The sequence below is a fragment of the Triturus cristatus genome, chromosome 1_2 (assembly GCF_964204655.1).
Source record: "Triturus cristatus chromosome 1_2, aTriCri1.1, whole genome shotgun sequence".
Lineage (NCBI taxonomy): Eukaryota > Metazoa > Chordata > Amphibia > Caudata > Salamandridae > Triturus > Triturus cristatus.
In genome coordinates this window covers 516114655-516139906 of record NC_140580.1, presented here as the reverse complement: position 1 = coordinate 516139906, position 25252 = coordinate 516114655, and the positions used below count along the sequence as shown (strand labels likewise).

Here is a 25252-nt window from a genome sequence, read left to right as displayed (position 1 = left end):
CCACAGGTCTCAGAGGAGGCCCGGGCTGTGATTTCCCAGGGAGTGAAAGATGGGAGAGATGCAGCAAAGTTCACCATTAGGTGTGTTTTGGATACGACTGACTCGTTGGGTAGAGCTGTTTTGTTGACCTTGCGGTGCCACGCTTCGCTGGGAACATCTGGCTTTTTGGGTGATGTCCAGGCCAACCTTATGGACATGCCCTTCGATGGGACTCGTCTCGACGGAGAGAAGGCAGACTCGGCACCGGAGCACTTCAAGAACTTACGGGCTACCGCCAGGTCCCTGGGCCTCTTAGTGACACCTTGCCTCCAGTCTGCCTTTCGTCCCTTTCGAGGTAACAGAAGGGGTTTTCAACTGCGTCAGCCATACCCCGGCCACCGTCCTGCACAGACTGCCCAAGTTGTGTGGGGATGTGGACGCGGTGCATTCCGGCCTTTATGGAAATGGTAGCGAGAAGTAGTTTGCCACTCCCCCCGGCAGCTGCAGGCTCTAAGCCTTCCGAATTTGGCTCTGCAAGACCATAGGTGTCCAGTTGGAGGGAGAATTCAATATCTCTTCCTCCACTGGCAGTCCATAACATCGGACAAATAGGTCTTGCAGATCATTCGGGATGGCTGCTCTTTCCCTTTTCTATCTTTTCCTCCTCCTTTACCACCATCTCAAGAACAGCTGGCGGAGGATCATCTTGTTTTGCTGAGACAGGAAGTCACAACTCTCCTGGCCAAGGGGGCTATGGAGAGGATTCTGGTTTCAGAAGTAGGCAGTGGTTGCTATTACCGCTACTTTCTGATACCTAAAAAGAAATCCTATTCTAGACCTCTGGACCTTCATTCTCTTCCTCAAAAAGGAGAAATTTAAGATGCTCACGTTGGCTCAGGTCTTGTCAGGCCTAGACCAAGGAGACTGGCTGGTAGCGTTGGACTTGCAGGATGCGTATTTTCACATTCCCTTCCTGCCAACCCACAGACGTTACCTCCGGTTCAAGGTTGGCCACAAGCACTTCCAGTTCACTGTGCTACCCTTTGGCCTTACCAGTGCCCCTCGGGTGTTCACCAAGGTGATGGCAGTGGTTACAGCTCATGTGCGCAGGTTAGGGGTTCCCGTCTTCCCCTACCTTGACAACTGGCTGTTGAAGGCTACCTCGTTCCAGACTGTTGTTTCCCACCTCCAGACCACGGCAGACCTCCTGCATTCGCTGTGGTTTATAATGTGCCAAAGTCACACCTGACTCCTTCTCAGATGCTTCCCTTCATCTGAGCTGTTTTGATACAGTGCAGTTGTGGGCTTGTCCTCCTGAGCAGCTAGTCCAGGATATTCAGTTTACGATACCGATGTTTTAGCCTCTCTCCTGGATTTTGGTGAGAATGACTCTGAGGCTGCTGGCACTCATGGCTTCCTGCATCCTGTTGTAAATCACGACAGATCTGGGGTGGGACCCAAAGTTCCAGTGGGTGCAGCATCAAGGGACTCTCTCCGACATGGTCTAGTTCTCGGAGGAAATTACAAAAGACCTGCAGTGGTGGCTAACAACCTGCTATTCGGTCAGATGCAGACCCCTTTCCCTTCCCCAACCAGATCTCACAGTAATGACAGATGGGTCACTCCTGTCTGCTTTCCTGCGGCTGCCTAACCAACCCTCGTTATTCAAGGTCCCTATTGTGAATAGGTTCCTGAGAGGGCTTGTACATATATTTACCCCTATGCCCTTCATAATGCCGCGGTATGATCTCAACCTAGTTCTCACTTTCCTGATGTGTGCTCCCTTTGAGCTACTACATATTTGTCCCCTCCTGTTGCTTACCATCAATACAGCATTCCTAGTAGCAATGTCATATCCTGGGTGGGTTTGTGAGCTATAGGCTTTATCATCCAAGCCTCCCTATCTCATGACATTCCCGGATAAGGTGGTGCTTGGCAGCCGACCCTCATTCCTTCCTAAAGTGGTGACCCAATTACACCTGGGTCAGTCGGTCACACTGCCCACTTTTTTTGCTACTTCTCATTCCTCGAAGGAAAAGGAGCATCTCCATCGTCTGGACCCAAAAAGAGCATTGTCGTTCTACCTTGACCGCACAAAACAGTTCTGGGTAGACGACCAACTCTTTGTGGGTTATGTGGGAGATAAGAAAACAAGTTACTTACCTGTAACTACAGTTATCCAGTATTGGTATCTTTCATAGATTCACATGCCTGAATCATTCCCCGTCGCCGAGGCGGGAGTCCCCGGTAAATAAAAAAGTAGTGCCAAAATGTTAGTAGTAGTAGTAGGCCCAAAGAAAAGGCCTAAAGCCTATATCTTAGTAGCCTATCTACCTCATTATGCAAAAGAAACCAAGAATTTGGTAACAACCAATCAGACACCAGCACCCTTCTAGAACCCTCTCAGCAGAGCCAGTTCTCCTCAGATTTTCGTAGCACAAGTGGGAAGTAATGTCCCAAAATATAAAGAACTGACTCTACGGGGAGGAGGGTGGGTGCATGTGAATCTATGAAAGATACCAATACTGGATAACTACAGTTACAGGTAAGTAACGTGTTTTCTTATCCAGTATTGGGGTATCTTTCATAGATTCACATGCCTGAATCAGAATAGCAAGCAGTATACCAAGTATACAGTCGTTTGCGGATGGTGGGAGACTAGTGCTGATACTCCCTTTGCATCCACAGCTTGTTAACAAGAGGTATAAGAAAAGAATCTTAAAATTCGAAACATGCAATCTATAAAGAGAAAACAGCATGTAAAGCAATAACATTAAAATTAAAGCAAATCATCATTGTAAAACATTGTATTGTCATACCAAAAGATATCAACATATTACATGTTAAAAGTATGAAAAAGGTACCTGAAAACATCTCAAAGAAACAGATGTCGCAGGACAGCTTGTCCAACTGTGGCATCGTCTCGATACGTAGATTGGAGGCAGTAATGTCTCGTAAAAGTGTGGACATTTTTCCATGTCGCAGCACGGCAGATATTTTCTAGAGTCACACCAGCAAACAATGCTGTAGATGCTGCTACTGTTCTTGTGGAATGGGCCTTGGGTTTCCGTAACAATGGCCTGTGAGCTTTGTCATGGCAGAAAAGGATTGTAGATGCTATCCATCTGGCAATGGTGGATTTTGTCACCGCCCTTCCCAGGGTGGTTTGGCCATAAGCCACGAACAATTGGTCGGACTTTCTAAGGTTCTTTGTTTTTTGAAGATAGAATTTATGACATCTCTTGATATCGAGAGAATGTAAGGCTCGTTCCACTGGAGTAGATGGGTTAGGAAAGAAGGTTTTTAACGTCACTGGTTCATTAAGATGAAACTGTGACGGCACCTTAGGGATAAATGTTGGATTAGTCAGGAGCTGACAAGGCTGAACTGAAAAACTATAGGCCTATTTCACAACTCCCCTTTTTGGCTAAAGTTATGGAGCAACATGTCCTAAAAAGCCTATCCGACTTCCTGGACACATTTAAGCTTCTACATCCACGTCAGGCTGGTTTCAGAGCCCATCATAGCACGGAGCTAGTCATGTTGTCTGTCCTTGACGACCTTAGATTGAATGCTGACAAGAGAGAGCCGAGCGCACTTGTGCTCTTGGACCTCTCTGAAGCATTCGATACGGTCAGCCACTCCATCTTGCTGACCCGTCTGATGGATCTGGGACTCAGGGGCTCGGCCCTTGACTGGCTAAAATCCTTTCTCTCTGGTCGCTCGCAAAGGGTGCATCTTGGTGATTGTTCCTCTAAGAGAGGTGTCATCCCATGCATACCCCAGGGCTCTGCGCTGTCCCCTTTGCTTTTTAATATCTATTTGCAACCCTTAGTGACCGCCTTATCCAATCTGGACTGTCGTGTCTTTAATTATGCTGACGACACTCAGCTTATTCTGAGGATTGACAATTCAGCCCATGCCCAGGAGACGGTTCAAAATATTTTAAGATTCACAACTAACTGGATGACAGCTAATTCTTTAAAAATCAACCCCGATAAAACGGAGGTTCTCGTCGTCCCAACCATTAATAACTCCTGGGGTGGCCTGTTCTGGCCCAAAGAACTTAGGACTCCTCCCTGTCCATCCCCAGTCGTGAAAAGCTTGGGAATCAAGATTGATGCAGAACGTTCGCTAAGTCATCAAGTCTCCTCAGTGGTGGGCACCTGCTCTGGTATCCTGAGGCAACTGAGGAAGCTGGTTCCCATTCTATCAACTTCCTCCATGAAATCCATAGTCTCGGCTACTATTTTATCACGCCTTGACTATGGGAATGCGCTGTACCTGGGCCTTCCTCTGAAACTCACTAACCGGCTCCAGGTGGTACAGAATGACGCTGCTAGGTTGGTTTTCAGCCTTCCTAGGAGGTCTCATGCCTCACCTCTGCTTCTTAAGCTACACTGGTTGCCCGTTAGACAACGCGCAAAATTCAAGGGCCTATGTATCGCCCATAAATCCCTCTATAGTCACGCCCCCAGCTACATTAGGGATCGCCTGGCTAAATATGTTCCAGGACGCCTACTCCGATCTACAGATGCTTTCCAGCTGGTCTGCCCTCGAAGCAATGTGGCCTCCAAGGGTGGGCGAGCTTTCTCTGTTATCTTGCCACGTCTTTGGAACCAACTGCCGGATGCTTTACGGAAAGAACCAGGCTTACTCCCTTTTCGAAAGCTACTGAAAACGCTGCTTTTTAGAGACACTTCTTAAGATCCCTGTCACCAGGACTGTCTTTGCCGGGCCATTTTTGCAAATCTCCTTCTGTCAGCGCTAAGAGACCTGTCGGTATACATGCGCTATATAAATTCCCCTACAAATACAAATTAGTTCGGAGGTGCACGTAATCTTGAGTGAAGTGTAGAAAAGGTTCTTTTGTAGTAAATGCCGGAATTTCACTCACTCGTCGAGCTGATGTTAAAGCCAGAAGTAAAGCAACCTTCCAGGTAAGGAATTTGAGGTCAGCCTTGTGGATGGGCTCGAATGGATGCTTCATTAATTGCATTAATACTGTGTTGAGTTCCCATTCCGGTGGCGGAAGTCTGACCGGAGGAAACTCCCGGAAAAGTCCTTTCATAAACTGCTTAATTAAAGAGGATGAACAAAGGGAAGGGCCATGAGCACCCTTTCTGAATCTGGAAAGTGCAGCTAAGTGGACTTTGACTGAAGGGAAAGAAAGTCCAGATCTTGCCAGGTGTAACAAATAAGGGAGGATCTGTTCTGCAGGAGCGTCCACCGGGTGCACCTGGTTTGCTTCACACCAACAGCAAAACCGTTTCCATTTCAGACGGTAAGTTTTTATCGTGCTGTGGGCCCGTGATTCCGTTAATATATCCCTACAGTCTTGAGGGATATCCAGCTCCTTAAATTCTAAGAAGTCAGGAGCCATGCGTGTAAATGTAGGGACTGAGGGTCTGGGTGGAGAACCTGACCTCTGTTCCTTGACAGCATTGCGGGCGTCGGGAGAAGACGGATCGGCTGGTCCTGGGATAGTAATAGAAGCTCCTGAAACCAGTATTGGCGCGGCCATCTGGGTGCAATCAAGATGAGACGACAGCCCTCCGACTTCACTTTGCGTATGACCCTCGGAATTAGAGGTATCGGGGGAAAAGCGTAAGCACAAATCCCTGACCATCGCATGGACAGGGCATTCCCCCTTGACCCCTGTTGAGGGTATCTGCTGGCATAAAAGCGGCATTTCTTGTTCTCTTTTGTGGCGAACAAATCTAGTGGCGGTGTTCCCCAAGCTCTGAATACTCTGAGCACTTGAGCTTGCTCTAGCTCCCATTCGTGGCAATCTGATTGGGATCTGCTGAGCGTGTCCGCTAATGTATTGCACAGACCTCTGACATGTTCTGCTCTGAGGGTTATGTTGTGGAGTGTGACCCATTCCCACAACTCCTGAGCCTCTGTGGACAGAGTTGCTGATCTTGTCCCTCCTTGCTTGTTCACGTAAAACATGCTGGTGGTATTGTCGGTCCGAACCAGAACCGAAGAACCTGCAATCCTTGGAAGGAAAGCTTGCAGAGACAGGAAAATTGCTCGCAATTCCAGACTGTTGATGTGTTTGTTCTTGTACTCTGGAGACCACTTCCCCTGTATCTGTAAGTCTTGGAGATGACCTCCCCATCCTTCCATAGAAGCATCCGTAGTGAGGACAAAGTCTGGAATGTTCTGTATGAAAGTGAGCCCTTCTGCTAAGTTGGGAATGTGGGACCACCAACGTAGAGCGCTCTTCATGCCTGAAGTGACTCTGAGGATGTCGTCGAAGGAACCCATCGCCTGCTGCCACTGAAGGTGTAACTCCTCCTGCAAGGGTCGCATCCGGAGCCGTGCCAGAGGGACGAGGTGTATTGCAGAGGAGCACATCCCTAGGAGCGACGCGAACATCCGGACAGAAACTGACTTTCTTTTGGAAATCAGAATTGCTAACTTTTGAAGACGAACCTGCCGTTTGTGAGATAAGAATGCCTTGCAGCGGACGGTATCTAGGAGAGCTCCCAGAAAAGGAAGGATCTGTTTTGGCTGTAATTGAGATTTGCTCCTGTTGACCGTAAGCCCCAAAGAGTGGAACAGATGAAGAGATGTTGTCACTGCAGTCTTGACTGAGTTTCCGAAGGACCTTTTGTCAACCAGTCGTCTAAATACGGGAAGACTTGGATTCCTTGGGATCGTAACGCTGCTGTCACTGGAGCTAGGCACTTCGTAAATATTCTTGGGGCAGATTTTAACCCAAACGGGAGCACTTTGAACTGGTAATGGGCGCCAGCCACTATGAAGCGATGATACTTGCGATGCTTCGGATGTATTGGGATGTGAAAGTAAGCGTCTTCCATATCTAAAAAAGCTAGAAAATCTCCCTCGTTGAGGCAACTTAGAATTTCTGCCAGAGTGACCATGCGAAATCCCTGCTTCTTGAGGAATCTGTTCAGATTGCGAAGGTCTAAGATTGGACGCCACTCCCCTGTTTTCTTCTCGATGAGAAAAAAGCGGGAATAGAAACCCATCCCCTTCTGAAGTGCAGGAACCTTCTCGATTGCGTTCTTTAGGAGCATTATTAACGCTTCTTTGAATAGTAAGTGAAGACGAGGGGGAGGGGGTCCCTTGGGTGGTGTGTTGGGTGGCTTGGTGACAAACTCTAAGGTATGACCGTTGAGAACCAGGTTCAGAACCCACTGGTCCGATGTAATTTCTCGCCACTTGATCACAAAATTTGAAATCTTCGCACCCACAGGGAGGGGAAAAGCAGTAGAAGGCGCCCTGCAGAAATCATTGCTTCCTTGTGGTGTCTCTTCCCTGATTCTGCGATCTTTTTCGTCCGCCTTGACGAGAGAAACCAGATGTGTTGGTTTGTCTGTAGGAAGATTGATATGATTGTCGATACTGAGGTTGGTACCTATTCTGTTGGGTGTGATAACCTCCTCTGGATGAAAATCCACCGTCTCTTGCTCCTCTGAAGGTACCTTGTTTGTACTGCAAGGAGCCCAATGATCTTGCGGTATCGGTATCGGTCTTTATTGCTTGGAGTGCGTCATCTATATGCTTTCCAAACAACGATTCGCCATCATAGGCCATATCCAATATTTTTGCCTGGACTTCTGGTCTGAACGTGGTGGCCTTAAGCCAACCCTGGCGTCTGAGAACAGCTGCCCCAGCCAACTGGCGAAAATTAGTATTCACAATATCCAGAGCACAGTCGATAGTCTCTGATGCTGCACGCTCACCCTCCAACAAAATCTTCTGAGCGTCTTGTCTGTTGTCCTCTGGGATGAGGTCAATAAAGCTTGCCATTCCTGACCACATTTGGCGGTCATAACGCCCTATTATCGCCAACGAGTTGGCTGCCCTGATGGATGCAGCTGCCATCGTTGACATTTTTTTGCCAATTAAATCCAGGCGTCGTCCTTCCCTATCCGGTGGTGTAGTGACAGGTGCTGCCGGATTCTTAGATTTTTGTTGGGCTGCCTATGAGATAACCGAGTCTGGACGAGGTTGGCCAATGAGACAGGAAGGACTGTTGGCAGGAGCACGGTATTTTTAGTCAATCCGTGGAAGCACCGCTGGCACTGATGCTGGGTTTTTCATAATTTTAACTCCTTCCTTCCAAATGTAGTCAATGATAGGGATAGCTCTTGTAACCTTTCTTGACTCCTCTTTAAAGTCATGAAGAAAACAGTCAGACTGCTCAATGGTAACCGGCAAGTGGAACCTGGTTGCAGCGTGCTGCATAAGGTTATGGAATCCCCTATATCTTCTGGTGGCAAATCAGATGGTAGAGGGGTGGGTGGCGAAGGCATAGGGATTATATAAGAATCCCAAGGGTCTGCTGGGTCTGGTAGCTCACCCTCTTCGAATTCCTCCTCCGAGGTTGAATCTTGACCTTGACGCGGGTCCTGTGGAGGATCAGGCAGTTGAGGCGTTGGGGCTGGATCTTCAGGCAAAGGCAATGGGTCCGGCCGCGGCGCAGTCTGCGGAAGCTGTGGACTGACTGGCTGCGGTGGAAAACGCTGCTTATAATCTGCAAGCATGGCTTGCAGGTCTTGAATTAAAGTCGGAGGCAGATGTGACATCTCGCTCTGACGAGGTTGTCTGTAGCAAGGTCTATGATGCGGAACGACTATATCTTCCTGATAGTAATGCCCCTGATAATTGTCCTCCTCCTCATCATCGTCATCTTGACACTTGATGTGCAGTTCGGAAGGATGGCGAGCGATCCCAAAGGGCCCTTCGTCCTCGTCATCCTCATAATCATCATCCTCACCCTGCACATATGTTTCTAGGAGATGTGAGGGAGTAAACGGTGATATGTCGCTACATTCCTGTCTTTGAAAAGTCTTTAGCTGGAAACTCCTGGTGGAAATAGGAGTGGAATGAGCGGGCGCCATGGCAAGTGTCGGAGACTGGACAGGTAAATCTCCAGGCATTGTAGTAGAAATGGATTCCTTTGATGTTTAATTGGTTTTTAGTGTCCATCGTCGACGAGGTCGTCGTCAACGGGGCTATCGTCGACGAACTTGTCGATGGAATCGTCATCGACAGGATCGTCGTCGTCGACGGAATCGTCTTCGTCGATGGGATCATCGTCGTCGACGGGATCATCGTCATCGACGGGCACGACGTCGACGGAGCCTTCGTCGACGGAGCCTTCGTCGACGAGCTCGACGTCGACGGGGTCTTCGTTGATGGGATTTTCGTCGACGAGCTCTTCGTCGACGGGATCGTCGTCGACGGGACTTTCGACGACGAGATCTTCGTCGACACTTCTCTTATCGACGATGAAAGCTTCGTCGTCGATGCTGGCTTCGTCGACGAGGACTTCGTCGGCGACGCCACGACGACGGGTTTTCTTGAGAGAGATAGGTAATGGCCGTCGTCGAGATGGTATCCGTCAATGAAGGAGCAGACGAGGTGACAGAAATCGTAGATGGAGAGAAAGCCAGAGATTTTGCTCACAGTTTGTGTCCTAGCCTTGACCGTAGAATCCTGAGGAGAGTGCGCTGATTCAGAGGAAATTTTGGGACTCCTCTGAACAGAACCGGAAGTAGAATGGTGAGATTTCTGGCGCTTCTTTCCCTCACTGGAAGAGTTGTCCTGCGATCTAGCTCTCTTTCTAGAAGTAGAGGCTCTGTCATCCTCCTCAGCCGAAGAGGATTTCAGCCACAAAAGCACTCTCGCCTCCCTATCCCTAGGAGTTTTGGTAGGGAAGGTGCGGCAAATCTTGCAATCTCTTGCCTCATGTTTAGGGTAGAGGCAGTAGATGCAGTCCAAATGTTGATCATCAACATGGACCCTCTTCTTGGCGCAGTCCTGCAGGATTTAAACAAGGCCTTCTTGTCAGACATGCTGAAGCAAGTTGAAAAACTGAGAGGCACTCAGGGAGACTCCCTTCCACACGACGTTCGGTGAAAATCTGAGGAGAACTGGCTCTGCTGAGAGGGTTCTAGAAGGGTGCTGGTGTCTGATTGGTTGTTACCAAATTCTTGGTTTCTTTTGCATAATGAGGTAGATAGGCTACTAAGATATAGTCTTTAGGCCTTTTCTTTGGGCCTACTACTACTACTAACATTTTGGCACTACTTTTTTATTTCCCGGGGACTCCCGCCTCAACGACGGGGAATGATTCAGGTATGTGAATCTATGAAAGATACCCCAATACTGGATAAAAAAGGTCGGGTAGTGCAGAAACAAAGCATTTCGCACTGGGTCATTATTTGTATTAGGATCTGCTACACCCTGGTTAAGAAGCAGCCTCATGAGGGCTTACAAGCCCATTTCAAAAGGCATCAACGAAGACCCCGTCGTAGGTCCTCCCCCGGTGCCAGTCGGGCCCCTTTGATCTGTTTCTGGATCTGCTCCAGTCACGAGACTACGACATTCCCCGGAGCAGCTTTCTGTGATGTCATTCTTGGTGACGCCAGAATTCTCACACTGTTTGGGATTTGGTTCCACAAGTGCTTCCCATGGTCTTGGATGAGGCCTGAGCCTTCCTGACCCAGGCTATTGCTGATGGCAGGGAGGGAGCAAATTTAACCATGCTGCAGACTGGGTATAACCAACTCGAACGACAGAGCGGTTGCATCATCAGTGGCATTCTGATGCTATGCATAGCTGAGATCTACTGGATATTTGGGGGATGTCTAGGCATCACTAATGGACATGCCCTTTGATGGCACCCGCCCCTTTGTCGACAAGGTAGATTCAGCGCTTGAGCACTTTAAGGACAGCAGGGCCACTGCCCACTAGCTAGGACTTCATGATCCTGCACCAGCCCGATTCTGTCTTTCGCCCCCTTCCGTGGCTACGGAAGGTTACCAACCTCATCCACAAGGCCAGCAGTATTCCCAATCCTTTCGTGTCAGCGGCATGGTTCCCACATGCCCTGTGGGACCCAAGGCCAGTGGTCTACTCAGTCCACCACTCCTTGGCAGCCACAGCCTCCAAACCCTTTTAGTTTGCCCTCTCACCAGTAGGATCAAGCACCACCTGCCCCTCTGGCAGTCCATGCCTTCGGACAATGGGTGCTCCAAATTGTTCAGCAGGGTTACACCATTCCATTCACTGAAACCCTGCCGCCCATGCCACCATCCTCTAATTGTCTGATGGAGGACCACCTCTCCCTGGTCCGTCAGGAGGTGCAGGCTCCTTTGGCCAAAGGAACCATGGGGAGAGGAGACATTGACATCAGAATTAGATTGAGGATGCTTCTCCTGCTACTTCCTGCTACCCAAAAAAGGCAGAGGAGTCAGCCCTGTACTAGATCTACCCCTTTCTCAAGAGGAGAAATGCAAGATGTTCACAGCTCAGGTCCTGTCTGCCCTGGACCCTGGAGACTGGATGATAGCATTGAACTTGCAGGACACCTATTGTCACAGTCGTCCTGCCTGCCCACAGGCATTATCTGCAGTTCACGGTGAACCCCGAGCACTTTCAGTTGACTGTGCTCACTTTTGGCCTTACCAGTGACCCTCTGGTGTTCACAAAGGTGATGGCGGTGGTCTCAATCAATCTCTGATAGTCTGGTTTCCAATCTTCCCCTACCTCGACAACTAGCTGTACCCAGACGTGGGTCCCGTGCTCTCCATGCCACTGGAATCAAGCTATCCTGGCTGAAACCCCAAAACCAGTCCTAGGATGCTTGTTTCTGGTCCAGGGAGGACCAGGATTGGCAGTTTGGGCTGGACGGTTCCCATGAGGCACAGGGTCAAGACTGGTTTGCATATGGCCAGGTCTAAACTGGGGTGGCATGGTCAGCTAAAGAATGATGGATTTAACCCAGATCTCTTGACTGGGGGTGAATGTTTCATTTGTTCTGCATTCCGTCCATCAATAGTTCTTTTTGCATTTGTCACCCCGAGTGGGACGGGTACGCTCAGACGTGGGTCCCGTGCTCTCCATGCCACTGGAATCAAGCTATCCTGGCTGAACAGGGGTGAAACCCCGAAACCGCTCCTAGGATGCTTGTTTCCGGTCCAGGGAGGACCTGGCTTGGCAGTTCGGGCTGGACTGTTCCCATGAGGCACAGGGTCAAGACTGATTTGCATATGGCAGGTCTAAACTGGGGTGGCATGGTGAGCAAAAGAATGATGGATTTAACCCAGATCTCTTGACTGGGGGTGAATGTTTTAATTTGTTCTGCATTCTGTCCATCAATAGTTCTTTTTGCATTTGTCACCCCGAGTGGGACGGGTATGCTGAGACATGAGTCCCGTGCTCTCCATGCCACTGGAATCAAGCTATCCTGGCTGAAGAGGGGTGAAACCCTGAAACCGGTCCTAGGATGCTTGTTTCCGGTCCAGGGAGGACCTGGCTTGGCAGTTCAGGCTGGACTGTTCCCATGAGGCACAGGGTCAAGACTGATTTGCATATGGCCAGGTCTAAACTAGGCTGGCATGGTGAGCAAACGAATGATAGATTTAACTCAGATCTCTTGACTGGGGGTAAATGTTTTGATTTGTTCTGCATTCCGTCCATCAATAGTTCTTTTTGCATTTGACTAAAAGAAGAGCAGACTTTCTTGCTGCCTGCAGAGAATTCGCAATTTCCTGATAGAATGCCCTGGAGAAAATTTTGTTTCCAGCTTTAACCTGAATTTCTGGGCCTTGACAACTGCTCCAAAAGTTAAGGAATGCAGCCCTTTAATACCGCATAAGAACAAATGGGCCCATGTTTTGTCTAGGGAAGTTTGCTTGGTGGAGCTTCTCTCCCAAAGCAGATGGTCCAGAGTAACCGACATGTACGTGGAAAATTAACCCACTGGCAGCTGGACATTTCTTCACCCAGTCTGTGTGTCTGAGGAGTGAAGACGACCTTGTTTACTCAGGGAGTTTGAACTGCTGCAGAGGAAACCGAGGAACATGTTGAAACTGGACACTTTGCCCTGTACCTTCCAACGTTTGAACCTGTGGGCTGATGCCTAAGAACGCTTTCCCAAAACTGTTCAAACTTTAGTAGCACCTGGGAAGAAGATACATAATGTTTTCTGAAAGTTAGAGCTTAGAAAGTTATCTCTGGAGGCCCGGAACACAGTAACAACGTTTCCTATCCAAAGATGCAACTTTGCGAGTAACATTTTGGAGGTTTGTCCCACCCACAGCTTTTCACCCCATAGCATGAGACTACAGAGGGAAACTCACAAAAAATGTATCCAGCCATATGGGGACCTATTCCGCTACAGCTTCCAGTCTTGTCCTACTGACAGTTTTTAACCTCCAGAAAAATTCTAAGTTTGAAAGTAAAACGTTTAATTTCCACTCCGCCACAAAGGATACCTAGCATTTGTATGAGCAACTTATATCTTGCTGCATTCCATTCTGGTTGGCCTTGGGGAGTGCCCCACTTACATCATTAATTACGTGCTTTTAATCGTTATATTTTTGGGGGGAAGTTTGCAATTTATATATGATTTATTTTTTAACTCTATTGTTGCTGTGGTGAAGTTGTTCACATACCGCATACTACTTTTCCTTAACCCCTTCCCTGCTCATGACGGAACCGTTCCGTCATGAGCCACGGTTGTCGTGTGCTCATGACGGAACGGTTCCGTCATGACAATCCTGCCGGCGGCCGCTCCGCCTGCGCGGCGCTGTTTCCCCGCCTGTGCGGGGCGACAACGCAAATGGGCGGAGTCATGACGGAACCGTTCCGTCATGAGCACAGCTCAACTGTGGCTCATGACGGAGCGGCTCCGTCATGAGCACAGGCCCGCCGCGCTGCCCCCCTGCCCCCCCCAGCGCTGCAGCGGAATGTCCGCAGCAGCGAAGGGGTTAAGAAGGTCTTTCTCCTTGCACCAAACTATCAAGCATGATCTGGGTATTACTCACAGAAATCAACTAGGTTGAACTGATTTAGATTGTTTTGCTTTGTGGGAGCTCAGCCACAGCTATGTCAATACTGTGTGGCCTTTCTTTCCCATAGCTAAAATAATGTTCTGTTTCCTGCACTCAAATCTGTTTAATGTTTTATATTTTTTCAAGGTGAGCAAATTCAAAGAAACACTGAATACTCTTTTTTAACGTTTCGATTCAGGCTTTCTCTCAACACTCGTAGGTGCCTATATTGTTGTACCTCTCTTGGCTTGCTATACTTGGAGAAATATTTTACATCTTACATAATGGATGTGAGAACACACCAGGGGCTGTATTACACAAAGTACCCCTGAGGCACAATGGGCGTTTGCGCCCGCTTTGCTCACCCCCGGGGTACTTTGGTGTTACAGAAGGGGCCACAGATGCTCTGTGCAGCCCCTTCTGCAATACCAATAGCACTGGTGCACATAAAGCGCCAGCGCTATCTTCAGGGAGTGTTGCCTCATTTGCATGGGGGGTGCCCCTAGCAAATGAGAGAATCCCTTTGCATCTGCGCCCGCGCCGTATTACAGACAACCGCGCAGATGCAATGAAGCTCTCAGGAGGTGCACTAACAGTGCGCTAACTAAAAGGTGGGGCATTGTCAGTGCGCCCCCTGAGAGCAGCACTCTGGAGGGGCGGAAGGAGGTACTATGGACCTTCGAGACATCCCCTTGCATGCAAGTGCAGTCTCTGACTGCACCTGCCTGTAAGGGGGATCTATATTCCCCTTTAAAAGTGCAGGGGTGTTGGCGCCTGCACTGTGAAAGGGGCAGCGCATTCATTGTAATATGGTGCTCTTGCATTGTTTGTGCAGGGCACACTTTTGAAAAGGTGCGCCCAGCGCAAACAATGAAAATGCACTTGTAGTGTAATACAGCCCTAGATGCTCTTTGAGGGAAGGAGGGCAACCTATATTTTTTGCTCAAGTTGCGGATTAGCATAGACATTTTGAAGCTGCTAGACTAGACAGATTGAACTTCAAATGGTAAGGGAGCATAAATCTATCAGAATAAGCAGTGAGCTGGCTGACAGAGTTAAGTGTTTGTTGCTGGTATCTTTGTGATCAGCAGATCACGTGTTAGAATTCCAGTGATGCTAACTTGGCCTTTCATCTTTCGGAGGTCAATACATTGAATATAATTATAATGGGCGATAGTATCATATGTTTATTTAAATATCTTAGAAACTGCAACACATATTTAAGTCCTACAAAAAGTATCTCCTACCTCCTTATGAGCGTCAAATTCGATGGAAGCTGTTCAGAAACAGGTCAACTATAACCTGTTTAGATGTTCACAAGTAGAATCACATTGAGTAATTTGGTAGTAGAATACAAATGTCACTGCAGATGTATATCTTTATGAGATCACATGAGGATTCAAAGATGCTAGTAGTGCTAGCATTCGATTTTTTAGAAATTGGGAAATAAGTATCATAATGCTTACTCCATGACCGTGGCATTTCGGTGCACATTCATGAACGCCAAATATACTCGTATTTTGGCACTGACGATTTAGACATATCTGCAAAAATAGAAATATAGAATATTATAAGAATCACTGCTAAAATTACGGAAAATAGAAATTAGATAAACATTTGTAAATCAGTGTTACCCAACACAGAAAATTATGTAATCACATGTTAACAATAATTAACATATAATTTGCATTCCATTTCTACAGCCACACACATTAAGCAACTTACCTACTTAAACACTGTATATTTTAAAAGGGATGAATGTAGTAGTCTCAGTAAAGTAAACCTTGTACCCCACTAGATTAGCTGAATGTTGAGAGTAATTATTTAAGGGAATAACAGTGATATCACATAGTGAAAACAATGTGTGGGTAAGGTATGTTCCCTGCGTGGTATAAGTTGTGTTCTCCTGCCCCGAGTGCTCTGCTGCAGGTATCTGGTATTCAGGTTTGTGATTTTGTCCCTAGTTTCACGCTAATGTAGAGTGTATGTAGAATCCTGGAGTGGAGGCCCACGTGCTTCTACTTCAGTGTACTAAGATCCTAGAGCTAATATCGCAAGTCTATATTGTATGTATTTCCTATGTGGTATGGTACATACATTGCGTGTATGTGTGAGCCTGTGGGTTCCATTTTGGAAGTACCTGACCTGTTTCTATGATGAAGATTGAGGTGTGGTTGTTTTCCTAGACAATGTAAGTGTATTGCCAACATTCCTGAAACTGAAGGGAGGAGACAAGGCTCCTTTTCACTTACACCTTTTGCTGAGAGGAACTTCTTACTAGCTTTCCTGCAGCACTGACGTTTGGTAGATGGTGGGGGTGAAGAGTGGGACTGCAGTCTCTGTTGGTAAGGTGAAATGAACCTTTTAAGTGAGGCCAGCCTTTTGTCTCTTCCCTGGTTACTGCTCAGTGTAGTTTTTAATAGCCAGGTGAAGAAAGCAAATACCTCTTTGTGCCTGTGTTGTGGGTGCTCCAGGTTGGAGACTACCCTGCTGTGAGGAGCATCACTCTACACAAGGGATGTATCTGAACGAACAGCTTGGAAAGGCCACTTGAAAGAAGAACCATGCAAACCAATTCTAAAAGTACCGACAATTGATCCACATCTCCAGTCTGCTTTACCTTATAAAAGTGGTAGCCACTGTCTCACTTGTTGTTCCAGTTCCAAGTACTCTTTGACCAAGGAAGGGAGGGCACCACAGAATACTTGGAGGCCTGCTGTGCGACCAGAGCTGGTGTCTGCCTGACAGCCAGCTTTGCAGATGTGAGGGGAGCATCACCTGAAATCTTGCCAACCAGGCAGGACGTGTGACTGTCCAGAGTGGGCCAGAAGCAGCTTGATCCCCTATGATGTTTGGGTCTGCCAGAAGAAGGAAGACTTTGAAGAGCGATCTGTGTCCCCTGAGGTGTGTGGCATCGTCTCTCCATTCTAACAGTTCCGAGTGTATGGAAGGATTATTCAAAAGCAGACTGTGCTGTTGCAACTAGGAACTGTGCCCGAGAAGACAGTGACACTAAAAAAACACAACTGTGCTACCACCAATAGACTGTGCTTGAGGCATACTATGCTGCTCCTATCAAGAATTGTTCCCAAAGTTATCTGCTACTGCAGCCGAAAAACTTCCTTCGGCTACCCTTGTGCTGCCATAAACTTTGACGGCTGATCGCCCTACCAGTACACCTCAACCCTAGGACCTCTAACCTGGTCTGTGGAGAATTATGTTTTAAGCCTGTAGATTAAAGTACCTTTCTTTACGAAAATAAAGCACTTGGTTTGACAATCAGTTATTGTGTTGCTGGGTGACTGTTGATTTCTGAGCTTAGGCACCCCAACAATACCTACCTGAGAAGCCTGGGACTGCTCACCATTGCCACCACTGAAAGTCAAGTGCTTAAGCGGTTCTACTTGGCCCAGCTTTGTAGAGGCATAGAAGAACGGACCCTGGGACAGAGGCAAATGACCTCCAGACTATGTGGCTGAGGCCTGTAGCCCCTGCTTACACCATGATTACCCTTGCATGATCTGCCAGCTTGATAAAATTAAAAATATCTTGTTAAAGTTATGTGTTTTCTGTAGGCATTTTCCTTCCAACTGCTAGGAGCATTTGCCAAAAGTGCTTATGCCAACTTTGGTGGATAAGTAGAAATCCCAATCGGCTCACTATGTTGTGGTGGCATAGCAGACTGGTTAGGGTCTGTTTTTGGCAAACATAAAATCAATGTCGCCAATCCAGTGCATAGGTAACATTGATGGTTTCATTCTGCCCTAGAATGCTGTGCTGTGCATTGTAGCCTTAGGCGGGACAGAAAAGCTTGAAATGCCACAAGCAGGTCAAGCCTTTTAATGCCATGGAGTTCCACCTACTGCCCCCCAGAAAGGTGTTTCCTAAAGAAGAGCTGGCTAAAGCTCCATGAATCAGGGAAAACGAATCAGAGTGGAACTGATTTACAGCCTCCATTTGAGATTTATCCTCAAGAAATTAGGACAGCAGTTTCAGAGCCCTGTCTGAGATACCAAATTCCTGTAAACGTTCAATCAGTAGGGATGGGGAGATGGTATCAAAGGCTGTAGACAGATCCAACAGTAACAGCACCCCAGCCTGTCCTGCATCCTCTAAGCGTTTAATACTGTCTGTGGCAGAAAACAGCACTGTTTCTGTTCCATGATTTTTCCGGAACACGAACTGAGAAACTTCCATCATTTTAAGCACAGTATTTCCCCACCGCACTTTAAATGAAGCTGAGAAACCGAGAGGCAGTCATAAGGGGTGTTAACTGATTTTGGCATATGCCTTGTTACTACTCACTTCTAAATTAGGCCCAAAGACATATTTAGTACACCCAAACCACCACAAGCTCTAAATTCAACTACACAAACAGAGATGTAACAGTCTCTATATGATTCCTTTGATCAAATTTGGTAGATCTGATTGACCTCAGGAGCTCACATTGTAAAATCTGCTTGGGTATTGTGAGAGGGAGAGCACACCAAGGAGCACAAGCGACCCATGGATGAAATAAAAAGAGAGATAATGGAGAGGGGAACAGAGGAACCCTTTCATGGTTGAGGGAAATAGCCAATACAACAGTTATCTGCCCTCTCAATCCAAAATACCTCATTGTGTCCTGTCATCATCCTACCATGGTAGGCGTGGCCACTTTTTCTTATCTGAGACAGCAGCCTGCATAAGGCTGGCTCCCATGGTCAATACGGCAGCAGGAATTGGTAGGCAAGGTACCCGTCCATCCCAGGAAAAGCATCAGGTGTGATACAAAAGGGAACAGTGAATCATGTAGTTACAGAAGGCCATTTCAGCTGAACTGGTGAAAGAGCAAGGAGAGGTCTGTATGGGAATAGAGGTCTCCAAAGTCAGGGAACTAATTGAGAGAGGGGTTTCACCTAACGAGGAGGTAAAATAACAGATATGGTCCTATCAGGATAAATTCAGGACAGTAAGAGGAAATAGTAACAGACGGACTATATGAAAGAGGGAAGCAGGATGAGGGAAGGACTAATGGACATGGAGACTGTTCACTGAGCACAGGATTTTTGTTCTCTCGAACTGTAATCTGGGATTAAATCCCCTTATCCTTGACCGTGTACTTCCGTTGAAAGCTGTTTATGCCGATAACCTGGAAGACAACATACACTAACCTACTGGTGAAGGCCCAAGGACAGTGTACATGGACACTGTAGGAGTGTGACACTAACTCTTATGACTTACTTTAACAGGAAGAATGAATGAATTACTAAAAGAATAATACTGGAAAGAGAATAAGAGTCTGACCATAATATTCTTTATTTTTTAATGTTTGAGCCTACTGTGAAAATAAAGCACCTCTGGTCCATTTTCATAACATGAAGTCAGCATTCTCTGTCAGCATCACAGATAGGCAGAAACCAAAAAAAGCCAATGTTAAATAGTTAATAGAGAAAGAAGTGAGGCTATGCAAAGTGTAAAGTTTGAGCTGTGCAAAGTTGCAGGATTTATGTTCACAAAATTCCAAATTTTAATATCTAAAAGCAAGCACTGGCAAAGCTAATTGGTCTTGCCCTTAAAATGCGAGTGCCAATCTGTTGCCCTTTTACATGTTTGTCTTTAGAATATTGTTAAAAATAATAAAAGTAAAACATTTCAAAATGTTGGATGAAAAGTAGACACATATCTCATGGTAACTCAGAACTGTACATTGAATTCATTGTTTTCAATCTTCAAAAATGACATGGTTTATCTTCCACATACTTTTCATTCAGGAAATTCTGACCAGTATTTTAAAAAAATATGGCGATGTCAGAATGTAAAGGCAAACTCTTGCCAAGGCCTAATTTACTTTCAATAGGATTCAGTCGTTTAGTTCTCTTTAGTAGTCCAGGGAACAGACTTATGGTCTCCTTGAGAAGTGACAAAACCTTGTGCCTCAGACACCAAGCGAGTGAGTGCATCAGATGGTCCTACCCTCAACACAATAAAAGTCTATGTTTTCCAAGTTGGTGTTTTCATGCAGTAGGTAGAATGCAGGGGATAAAACAAAAACCATCTTTAAAGTATATGTTTCAGTCATACCAAGGAAAAATACCATTGTTGCTGTGCTTTTACAGACAAACGGAGAGGAGGGGGGAGCAACACAGTGCAGGATGTGTGGTATTCAGGGGCGGGAGGCAGCCATGAGGAAGGAAGCATGAAAACACATGTACTCGCTTGGAGTTCTTCATGAAAAAAAATCTCTAAATATGAGCAGATTAACCAATCAAAAGGGTTGTAGAGTGGACGTGCTCCAGGAGAGGGACAAACACAAGACGAGGAAGGCAAGCCATTGAATAAGAAGCAAGCAAATGATAATGACAATAAAGCCATCCAATGGGTGGACTGCAAGCCCACTCTAAGTTCAAAATAGCTATTTTGCAAACAAACAGATTGTACTGCAGTTGTCAATACGTCCTTCTATTGAAACCAAGATTAAAGGTTACAATGTTTTTGTTTGTCAGTTGGTCACATGGCCGAAGTCAAACAAGTGATCTTGACCCTCCCACAAATGGTTCAAATAGGTGTTGGGGAGGTCCTGCCTGAGAAAAAGTTTGATGTGCTTTCTGTCGATGTTTGAGCCCAGCCCAGCAGTGTCTCACTTCTGTTTTTAGCCTGGGTACTGGTCATGCTCAGTGGGTTCCATTCAGCAAGGCTTTCGTCAGAGATATCTGCCTTAGATTTTGTGCTAAAACCCCTGTCTCATATGTTCACTCATCTCCTGTCAATTTCACCACATATTTTAGCTTTATTGCTATATGATATAACTCAAAAACTGGCCCACCCGATACCCCTCACTTAACTGGTGTCTGAGTTTGCTTATGTCAACTTGTTAGCTGCCTTGCCTCCAAATCAGATTGTATAGCAAAGTGCTGAGATCCTTCAAAAATGTCTGAGTCAGAAACACTGGGACATTAGATATAATAAATACAGTATTGTGAAGATGGGACAGTGAGGAGCCGGAGACCAGGTCTGCTGCTATAAGGTTTTATTCCTCTGTATTTCCTTTTTACATATAGGGAACGTCTTTTAGGCAGTTCTTGGAGGGAGTCCGTGTTTCCGGGCTTCCCGCTGTTTAACACAGTCCTTTTTCTGGTTGACCAGCTCCTTCCCCGTGTGTAGCTCGGAGTTCCTTTTCCGACGTCCTCCGGGTTCTTTTCGACTCCTGACGTACTCAGGCCGGTGTCTTTATTGGGACTCCCCTCGCGTGTGGAAGAAAAGGAACAGAGAGGCACGGGGTCAGTTTTCGGTTGTTAACGTCATGAATTTCCCCAGGGCCCGGGAGTGAGGGAGTACACCAAAACGTGATTCCGTAAACTTGCACTTGAGTGACTAGACTGTGATTGGGGAGGGGGAGACAAGGCTTATGTGACTGGATTGAAGCCGCGCGGCTCTCGGGTGTTCAAAGGGCCGCTTCTACACCTGCGCCCTCTCCCGCTTCCCAAATACCCTTGACAGCCGCTCCCGTACCTGTAGCAGCCACGTACCCCAAGGTACGTGGCTCGGGGGTTCGCGGGGTCGTTGGCCTCCTGGCTCGCCTTCCGCTGCTGTCTTCGCTGGGCTGCTTCCCATTTCCGTACTCTCCGTGTTCTCCGACTCCGCAGACCGCTGACACACCACTTCTTCCGTTGTGCTCTCCGCCGTCGTCCTCTCGCTGGTCAAAAGACACACCTCCTTTGGATCGTCCGGGTATTTGTCCAATGAGTGGCCAATGACGTTGCGCCAAGGCGGGTCTTCGAGGAGCTGCTTGTTCTGCTTAAAGGGACCAGGTACAGACTCGCTAGGAAGCGCCGATTCCCAGGTGTCTGTGCTTTCTTTCCATTCTTCCTGGTAGGGATGAAACAGAATGGATGAAGGGGAGGTAGCAGACCACCACTCGCCCACACCCGCATAGGGAGGGTGTGTCGGGGCCACCCTGTCACATTCCTCCCCCCTTGGACTCTCCCGATCGGGGAGAGACGGGGAGCGCGAGAGATAGTCCGCATTCCCATTATCCCTACCCTTTTTGTGTTGCACCCGAAAGGTAAATGGCTGCAGAGATAAAAACCAGCGAAGCACCCTGGGGTTGTGTGCCTTATTTCTATACATCCACTGTAGTAGGGCATGATCTGTGTATAGGAGAAACGGTCGACCCTCTAAATAGAACCTCAATTTGTCCATCGCCCATTTAACAGCCAAGCACTCCTTCTCAATGGTGGAATATTTACACTCCCTGGGGAATAGTTTGCGGCTAAGAAAGAGTATGGGGTGTTCTAAACCATCAACCCCTTCCTGAGATAGAACCGCCCCTAACCCAGTGTTTGATGCGTCTGTAGACAAAATGAATTGTTTTTGGAAGTTAGGAGAAATGAGGACCGGGCTGGTTGTAATAAGCTGCTTTAGGGACCTAAAAGCTTCTTGCATTTCCTCAGAAGGGTTCAACAGGTGTTTGGCCTGGACCTCTTTTCGCAAGATGTCTGTCAGAGGGGAGGCAATGTCAGAAAACTTGGGGATAAATCGACGATAATATCCGATTAAACCGAGAAAGTTCTCGTTTGTAGTGGGAAAAGGGGAACTAGCGATGGCCTTTACTTCCTCTGATTGAGGGGCTATCATCCCGTCTCCCAATACGTAGCCTAAATATTTCACTTTGAAAAAGGCTGCCCGTGATTTCTTTGAGTTTATGTGCAGTCCAGCTCGTTGGAGTGCTTGTAGGATGACGTCCAGGTCCTGTAGATGTTTTGACCACGTTGGGCTAAAGACGACTATGTCATCCAGATAGGTTGAACAAAAAGAGGAATATGGTAGTAGGATGGTATTCATTAATCGCTGAAAGGTGGCGGGAGCCGAACGGTAGTACATTAAATTCGAAGAGACCCTCATCAGTTGAAAAAGCTGTTTTCTTTCGGTCTTCTTCCTTCAAGGGCACTTGCCAATAACCTTTTGTAAGGTCGAAGGTTGTAATAAACTTGGCATCACCTAACTTCTCAATGAGATCATCCACCCTAGGTATAGGGTATGCATCGAAGCTCGAGATGGCATTCAGGGCCCTGAAGTCCATGCAAAAATGTGTGCTTCCATCGGGTTTCGGCACCATAACAATCGGCGAAGACCAGTTACTGTTGGACGGTCTGATAACACCCAGGCAAAGCATGTCGAGTACTTCCCTTTTTACGTCTGCCCTTATAGCCTCTGGGATTCTGTAGGGCTTCTGTTTGATATGTTTTCCTGGTTGGGTCTCTATATGATGTTCAGCAAGAGTAGTTCGACCAGGGAGGTCCGAGAAGATATGGGCATACTTCTGAAAGAGGTGTTGAACGTCTTCCTTCATGCTGTCTGTCAGCTCTTCATTTATGGGAAGCTGGGTTAGGGTCGTCTTCGGGGATGACGAAGGAAAAATTAGATGGGAATCCTTCGGCGGTGGTCCTAGCCATTTTCTTAACATGTTTATGTGAAAGCATTGGGTCCGATTGGGTGACACCTGTAGGCTATAGGTTGTTTTGCCAATAGTCTTGATGACGGGATAGGGGCCGGACCATTCATTCCTGAATCTCTGCGCAGTGGTTGGTAACATGACTAGGGCCCAGTCTCCAATCTCTAATTTTCTCAATTTTTTTCCTTTGTCGTATTGGGTTTTCTGTCTCTCTTGGCTTTTTCACAGAGTGGAATGGGCCAAGTCTCGTAGTTTTCCCAATTTGGATTTTAATCGACAGGTATACTCTAACAGGGACTTTCGTTCAATGTCGGATTCGTTTTACCACGCATCTCGTGTGATTTCCAAGAGAGAACACGGCAGTCTCCCATACAGGAGTTCAAAGGCAGAGCACCCGAGACTGCTTTGCTCCTGCGCCCTTATTACATATAAGGCCAATGGTAAGAGTTGGCCCCAATCTTTTTTTTCTACTTCCAACATCTTCTTCAGCGTCCCTTTCAGCGTTTTATTGTACCTTTCTACCAACCCATCGGTTTGTGGGTGGTAAACCGATGTTCTGAGATGGTTGAGGTTTAACATCTGGCATATTTCTCTCATGAGACGTGACGTTAACGGAGTGCCTTGGTCGGGTAATATTGCTTTTGGAAAGCCCACTCGAGAGAATAATTCGATCAGCTTCTCACTGATGTTTTTGGTGGTAGGAGCTTTCAAAGGGAAAGCCTCCGGGAACCTTGTGGCATAGTCCACTATAACCAGGGCATAAGTATTACCTCTTGAAGTCTTAGGTAGGGGTCCTATAAGATCCATGCCCACTCTTTCGAAAGGCGTTCCGATAACAGGCAACGGCTGTAGTGGGACGCTTGGGGGTCGTTGGGTATTCCCCCTCTGACAGATCTCGCAGGTCTGGCAATATTGTAGTGTCTCCTTATAAATACCGGGCCAATAACAGTGACGTAAAAGGTGTTTTGTGGTTTTCTCAGCCCCGGAATGTCCAGCAACCAGGTGGGCATGTGAATAGAACAAAATCTGCTCCCTAAAGACTTTAGGCACTAGCAACTGAAGGGGTTCACCTTTTTTTGCTTCTCTGTACAAGAGGTCATTACGGATCACAAAACGGGGGTACACAGGAGTTTGTGAATCTTGGGTCTGGTGGGCCGTTTCCCAGGCATTAAAAAGGGTGGTATCATTAGCCTGAGAAAACCTAAAGCTGCTATCTAAAACCCAGGGTTCTGATGTGGTAAATTTTACTTGGGCCACCCCTTTTCCATCTATCCGGTTCCTAAGCTCTTTTTGGAAAAGAGCTAGAAAATGTGGATTATCAATCCCTAATATGAGGTCTTCTGGTAGCGAATCTACCACCCCCACCCTTACTGTACATGGGGAGTGTTCCTTGGTATTCACTGTCAACATTGCTACCGGATAAGTCTTAACATCTCCGTGAACACATTTAATATGCACTACTTGTGTGGGTAAGAATTGCTCAGGTAGGACCACTTCTTTCTGAACCACGGACTGCCTACACCCTGAGTCTAATAGGGCCTTTATCTTCCGATGGTTTATTAAGACACTTACGTAGAAGGATGGCCCCATTTCGGCTGTGTATAATACTGCCCTTAGAATATACCCAACCTCCATGGGTTCCTCCGCTGGTTTTCTGCGTGGACATAGTCGTGCGATATGGCCCCATTCCCCACATTCAAAACATTGGGGACCCTTTACGGTTGGTGGCTCGATTTTGCTGAAGCGCAGTTTGGGGGCTTCTAAGAGGGGTTTTATTCTTTTCTCTGTTTTACTGGGTGGGGCTCCTCCTTTTCCTGACTTTTCCATATCCCATGGGCCAAGTCTTGGTTGTGCGCGTGAGAAACTTGTCGTCATCTCTATAGCTTGTTCTATTGATAGATGAGAGTGCTGTCTGAGCCACCTTTGGGTGCCATATGGAAGAGCATCTAGAAATTGCTCCATATAAATCCGGTCCATTATCTCTTCCTTCGTGCTCGTGGAGGGTCGCAGCCACTTATCT

The 25252-nt window shown here is 47.1% G+C and overlaps 1 protein-coding gene across 1 annotated transcript in view; it reads right to left on the bottom strand.

The window, feature by feature from the left end:
• Window positions 1–25252, bottom strand: part of ADAM12 (ADAM metallopeptidase domain 12) — a 2563649-nt gene that overhangs the window by 242925 nt on the left and 2295472 nt on the right. The window contains exon 17 of the mRNA XM_085606237.1: window positions 15266–15343. Within this exon, the coding sequence (XP_085462363.1) occupies window positions 15266–15343 (78 nt within the window). The remainder of the gene's footprint in view (window positions 1–15265; window positions 15344–25252) is intronic.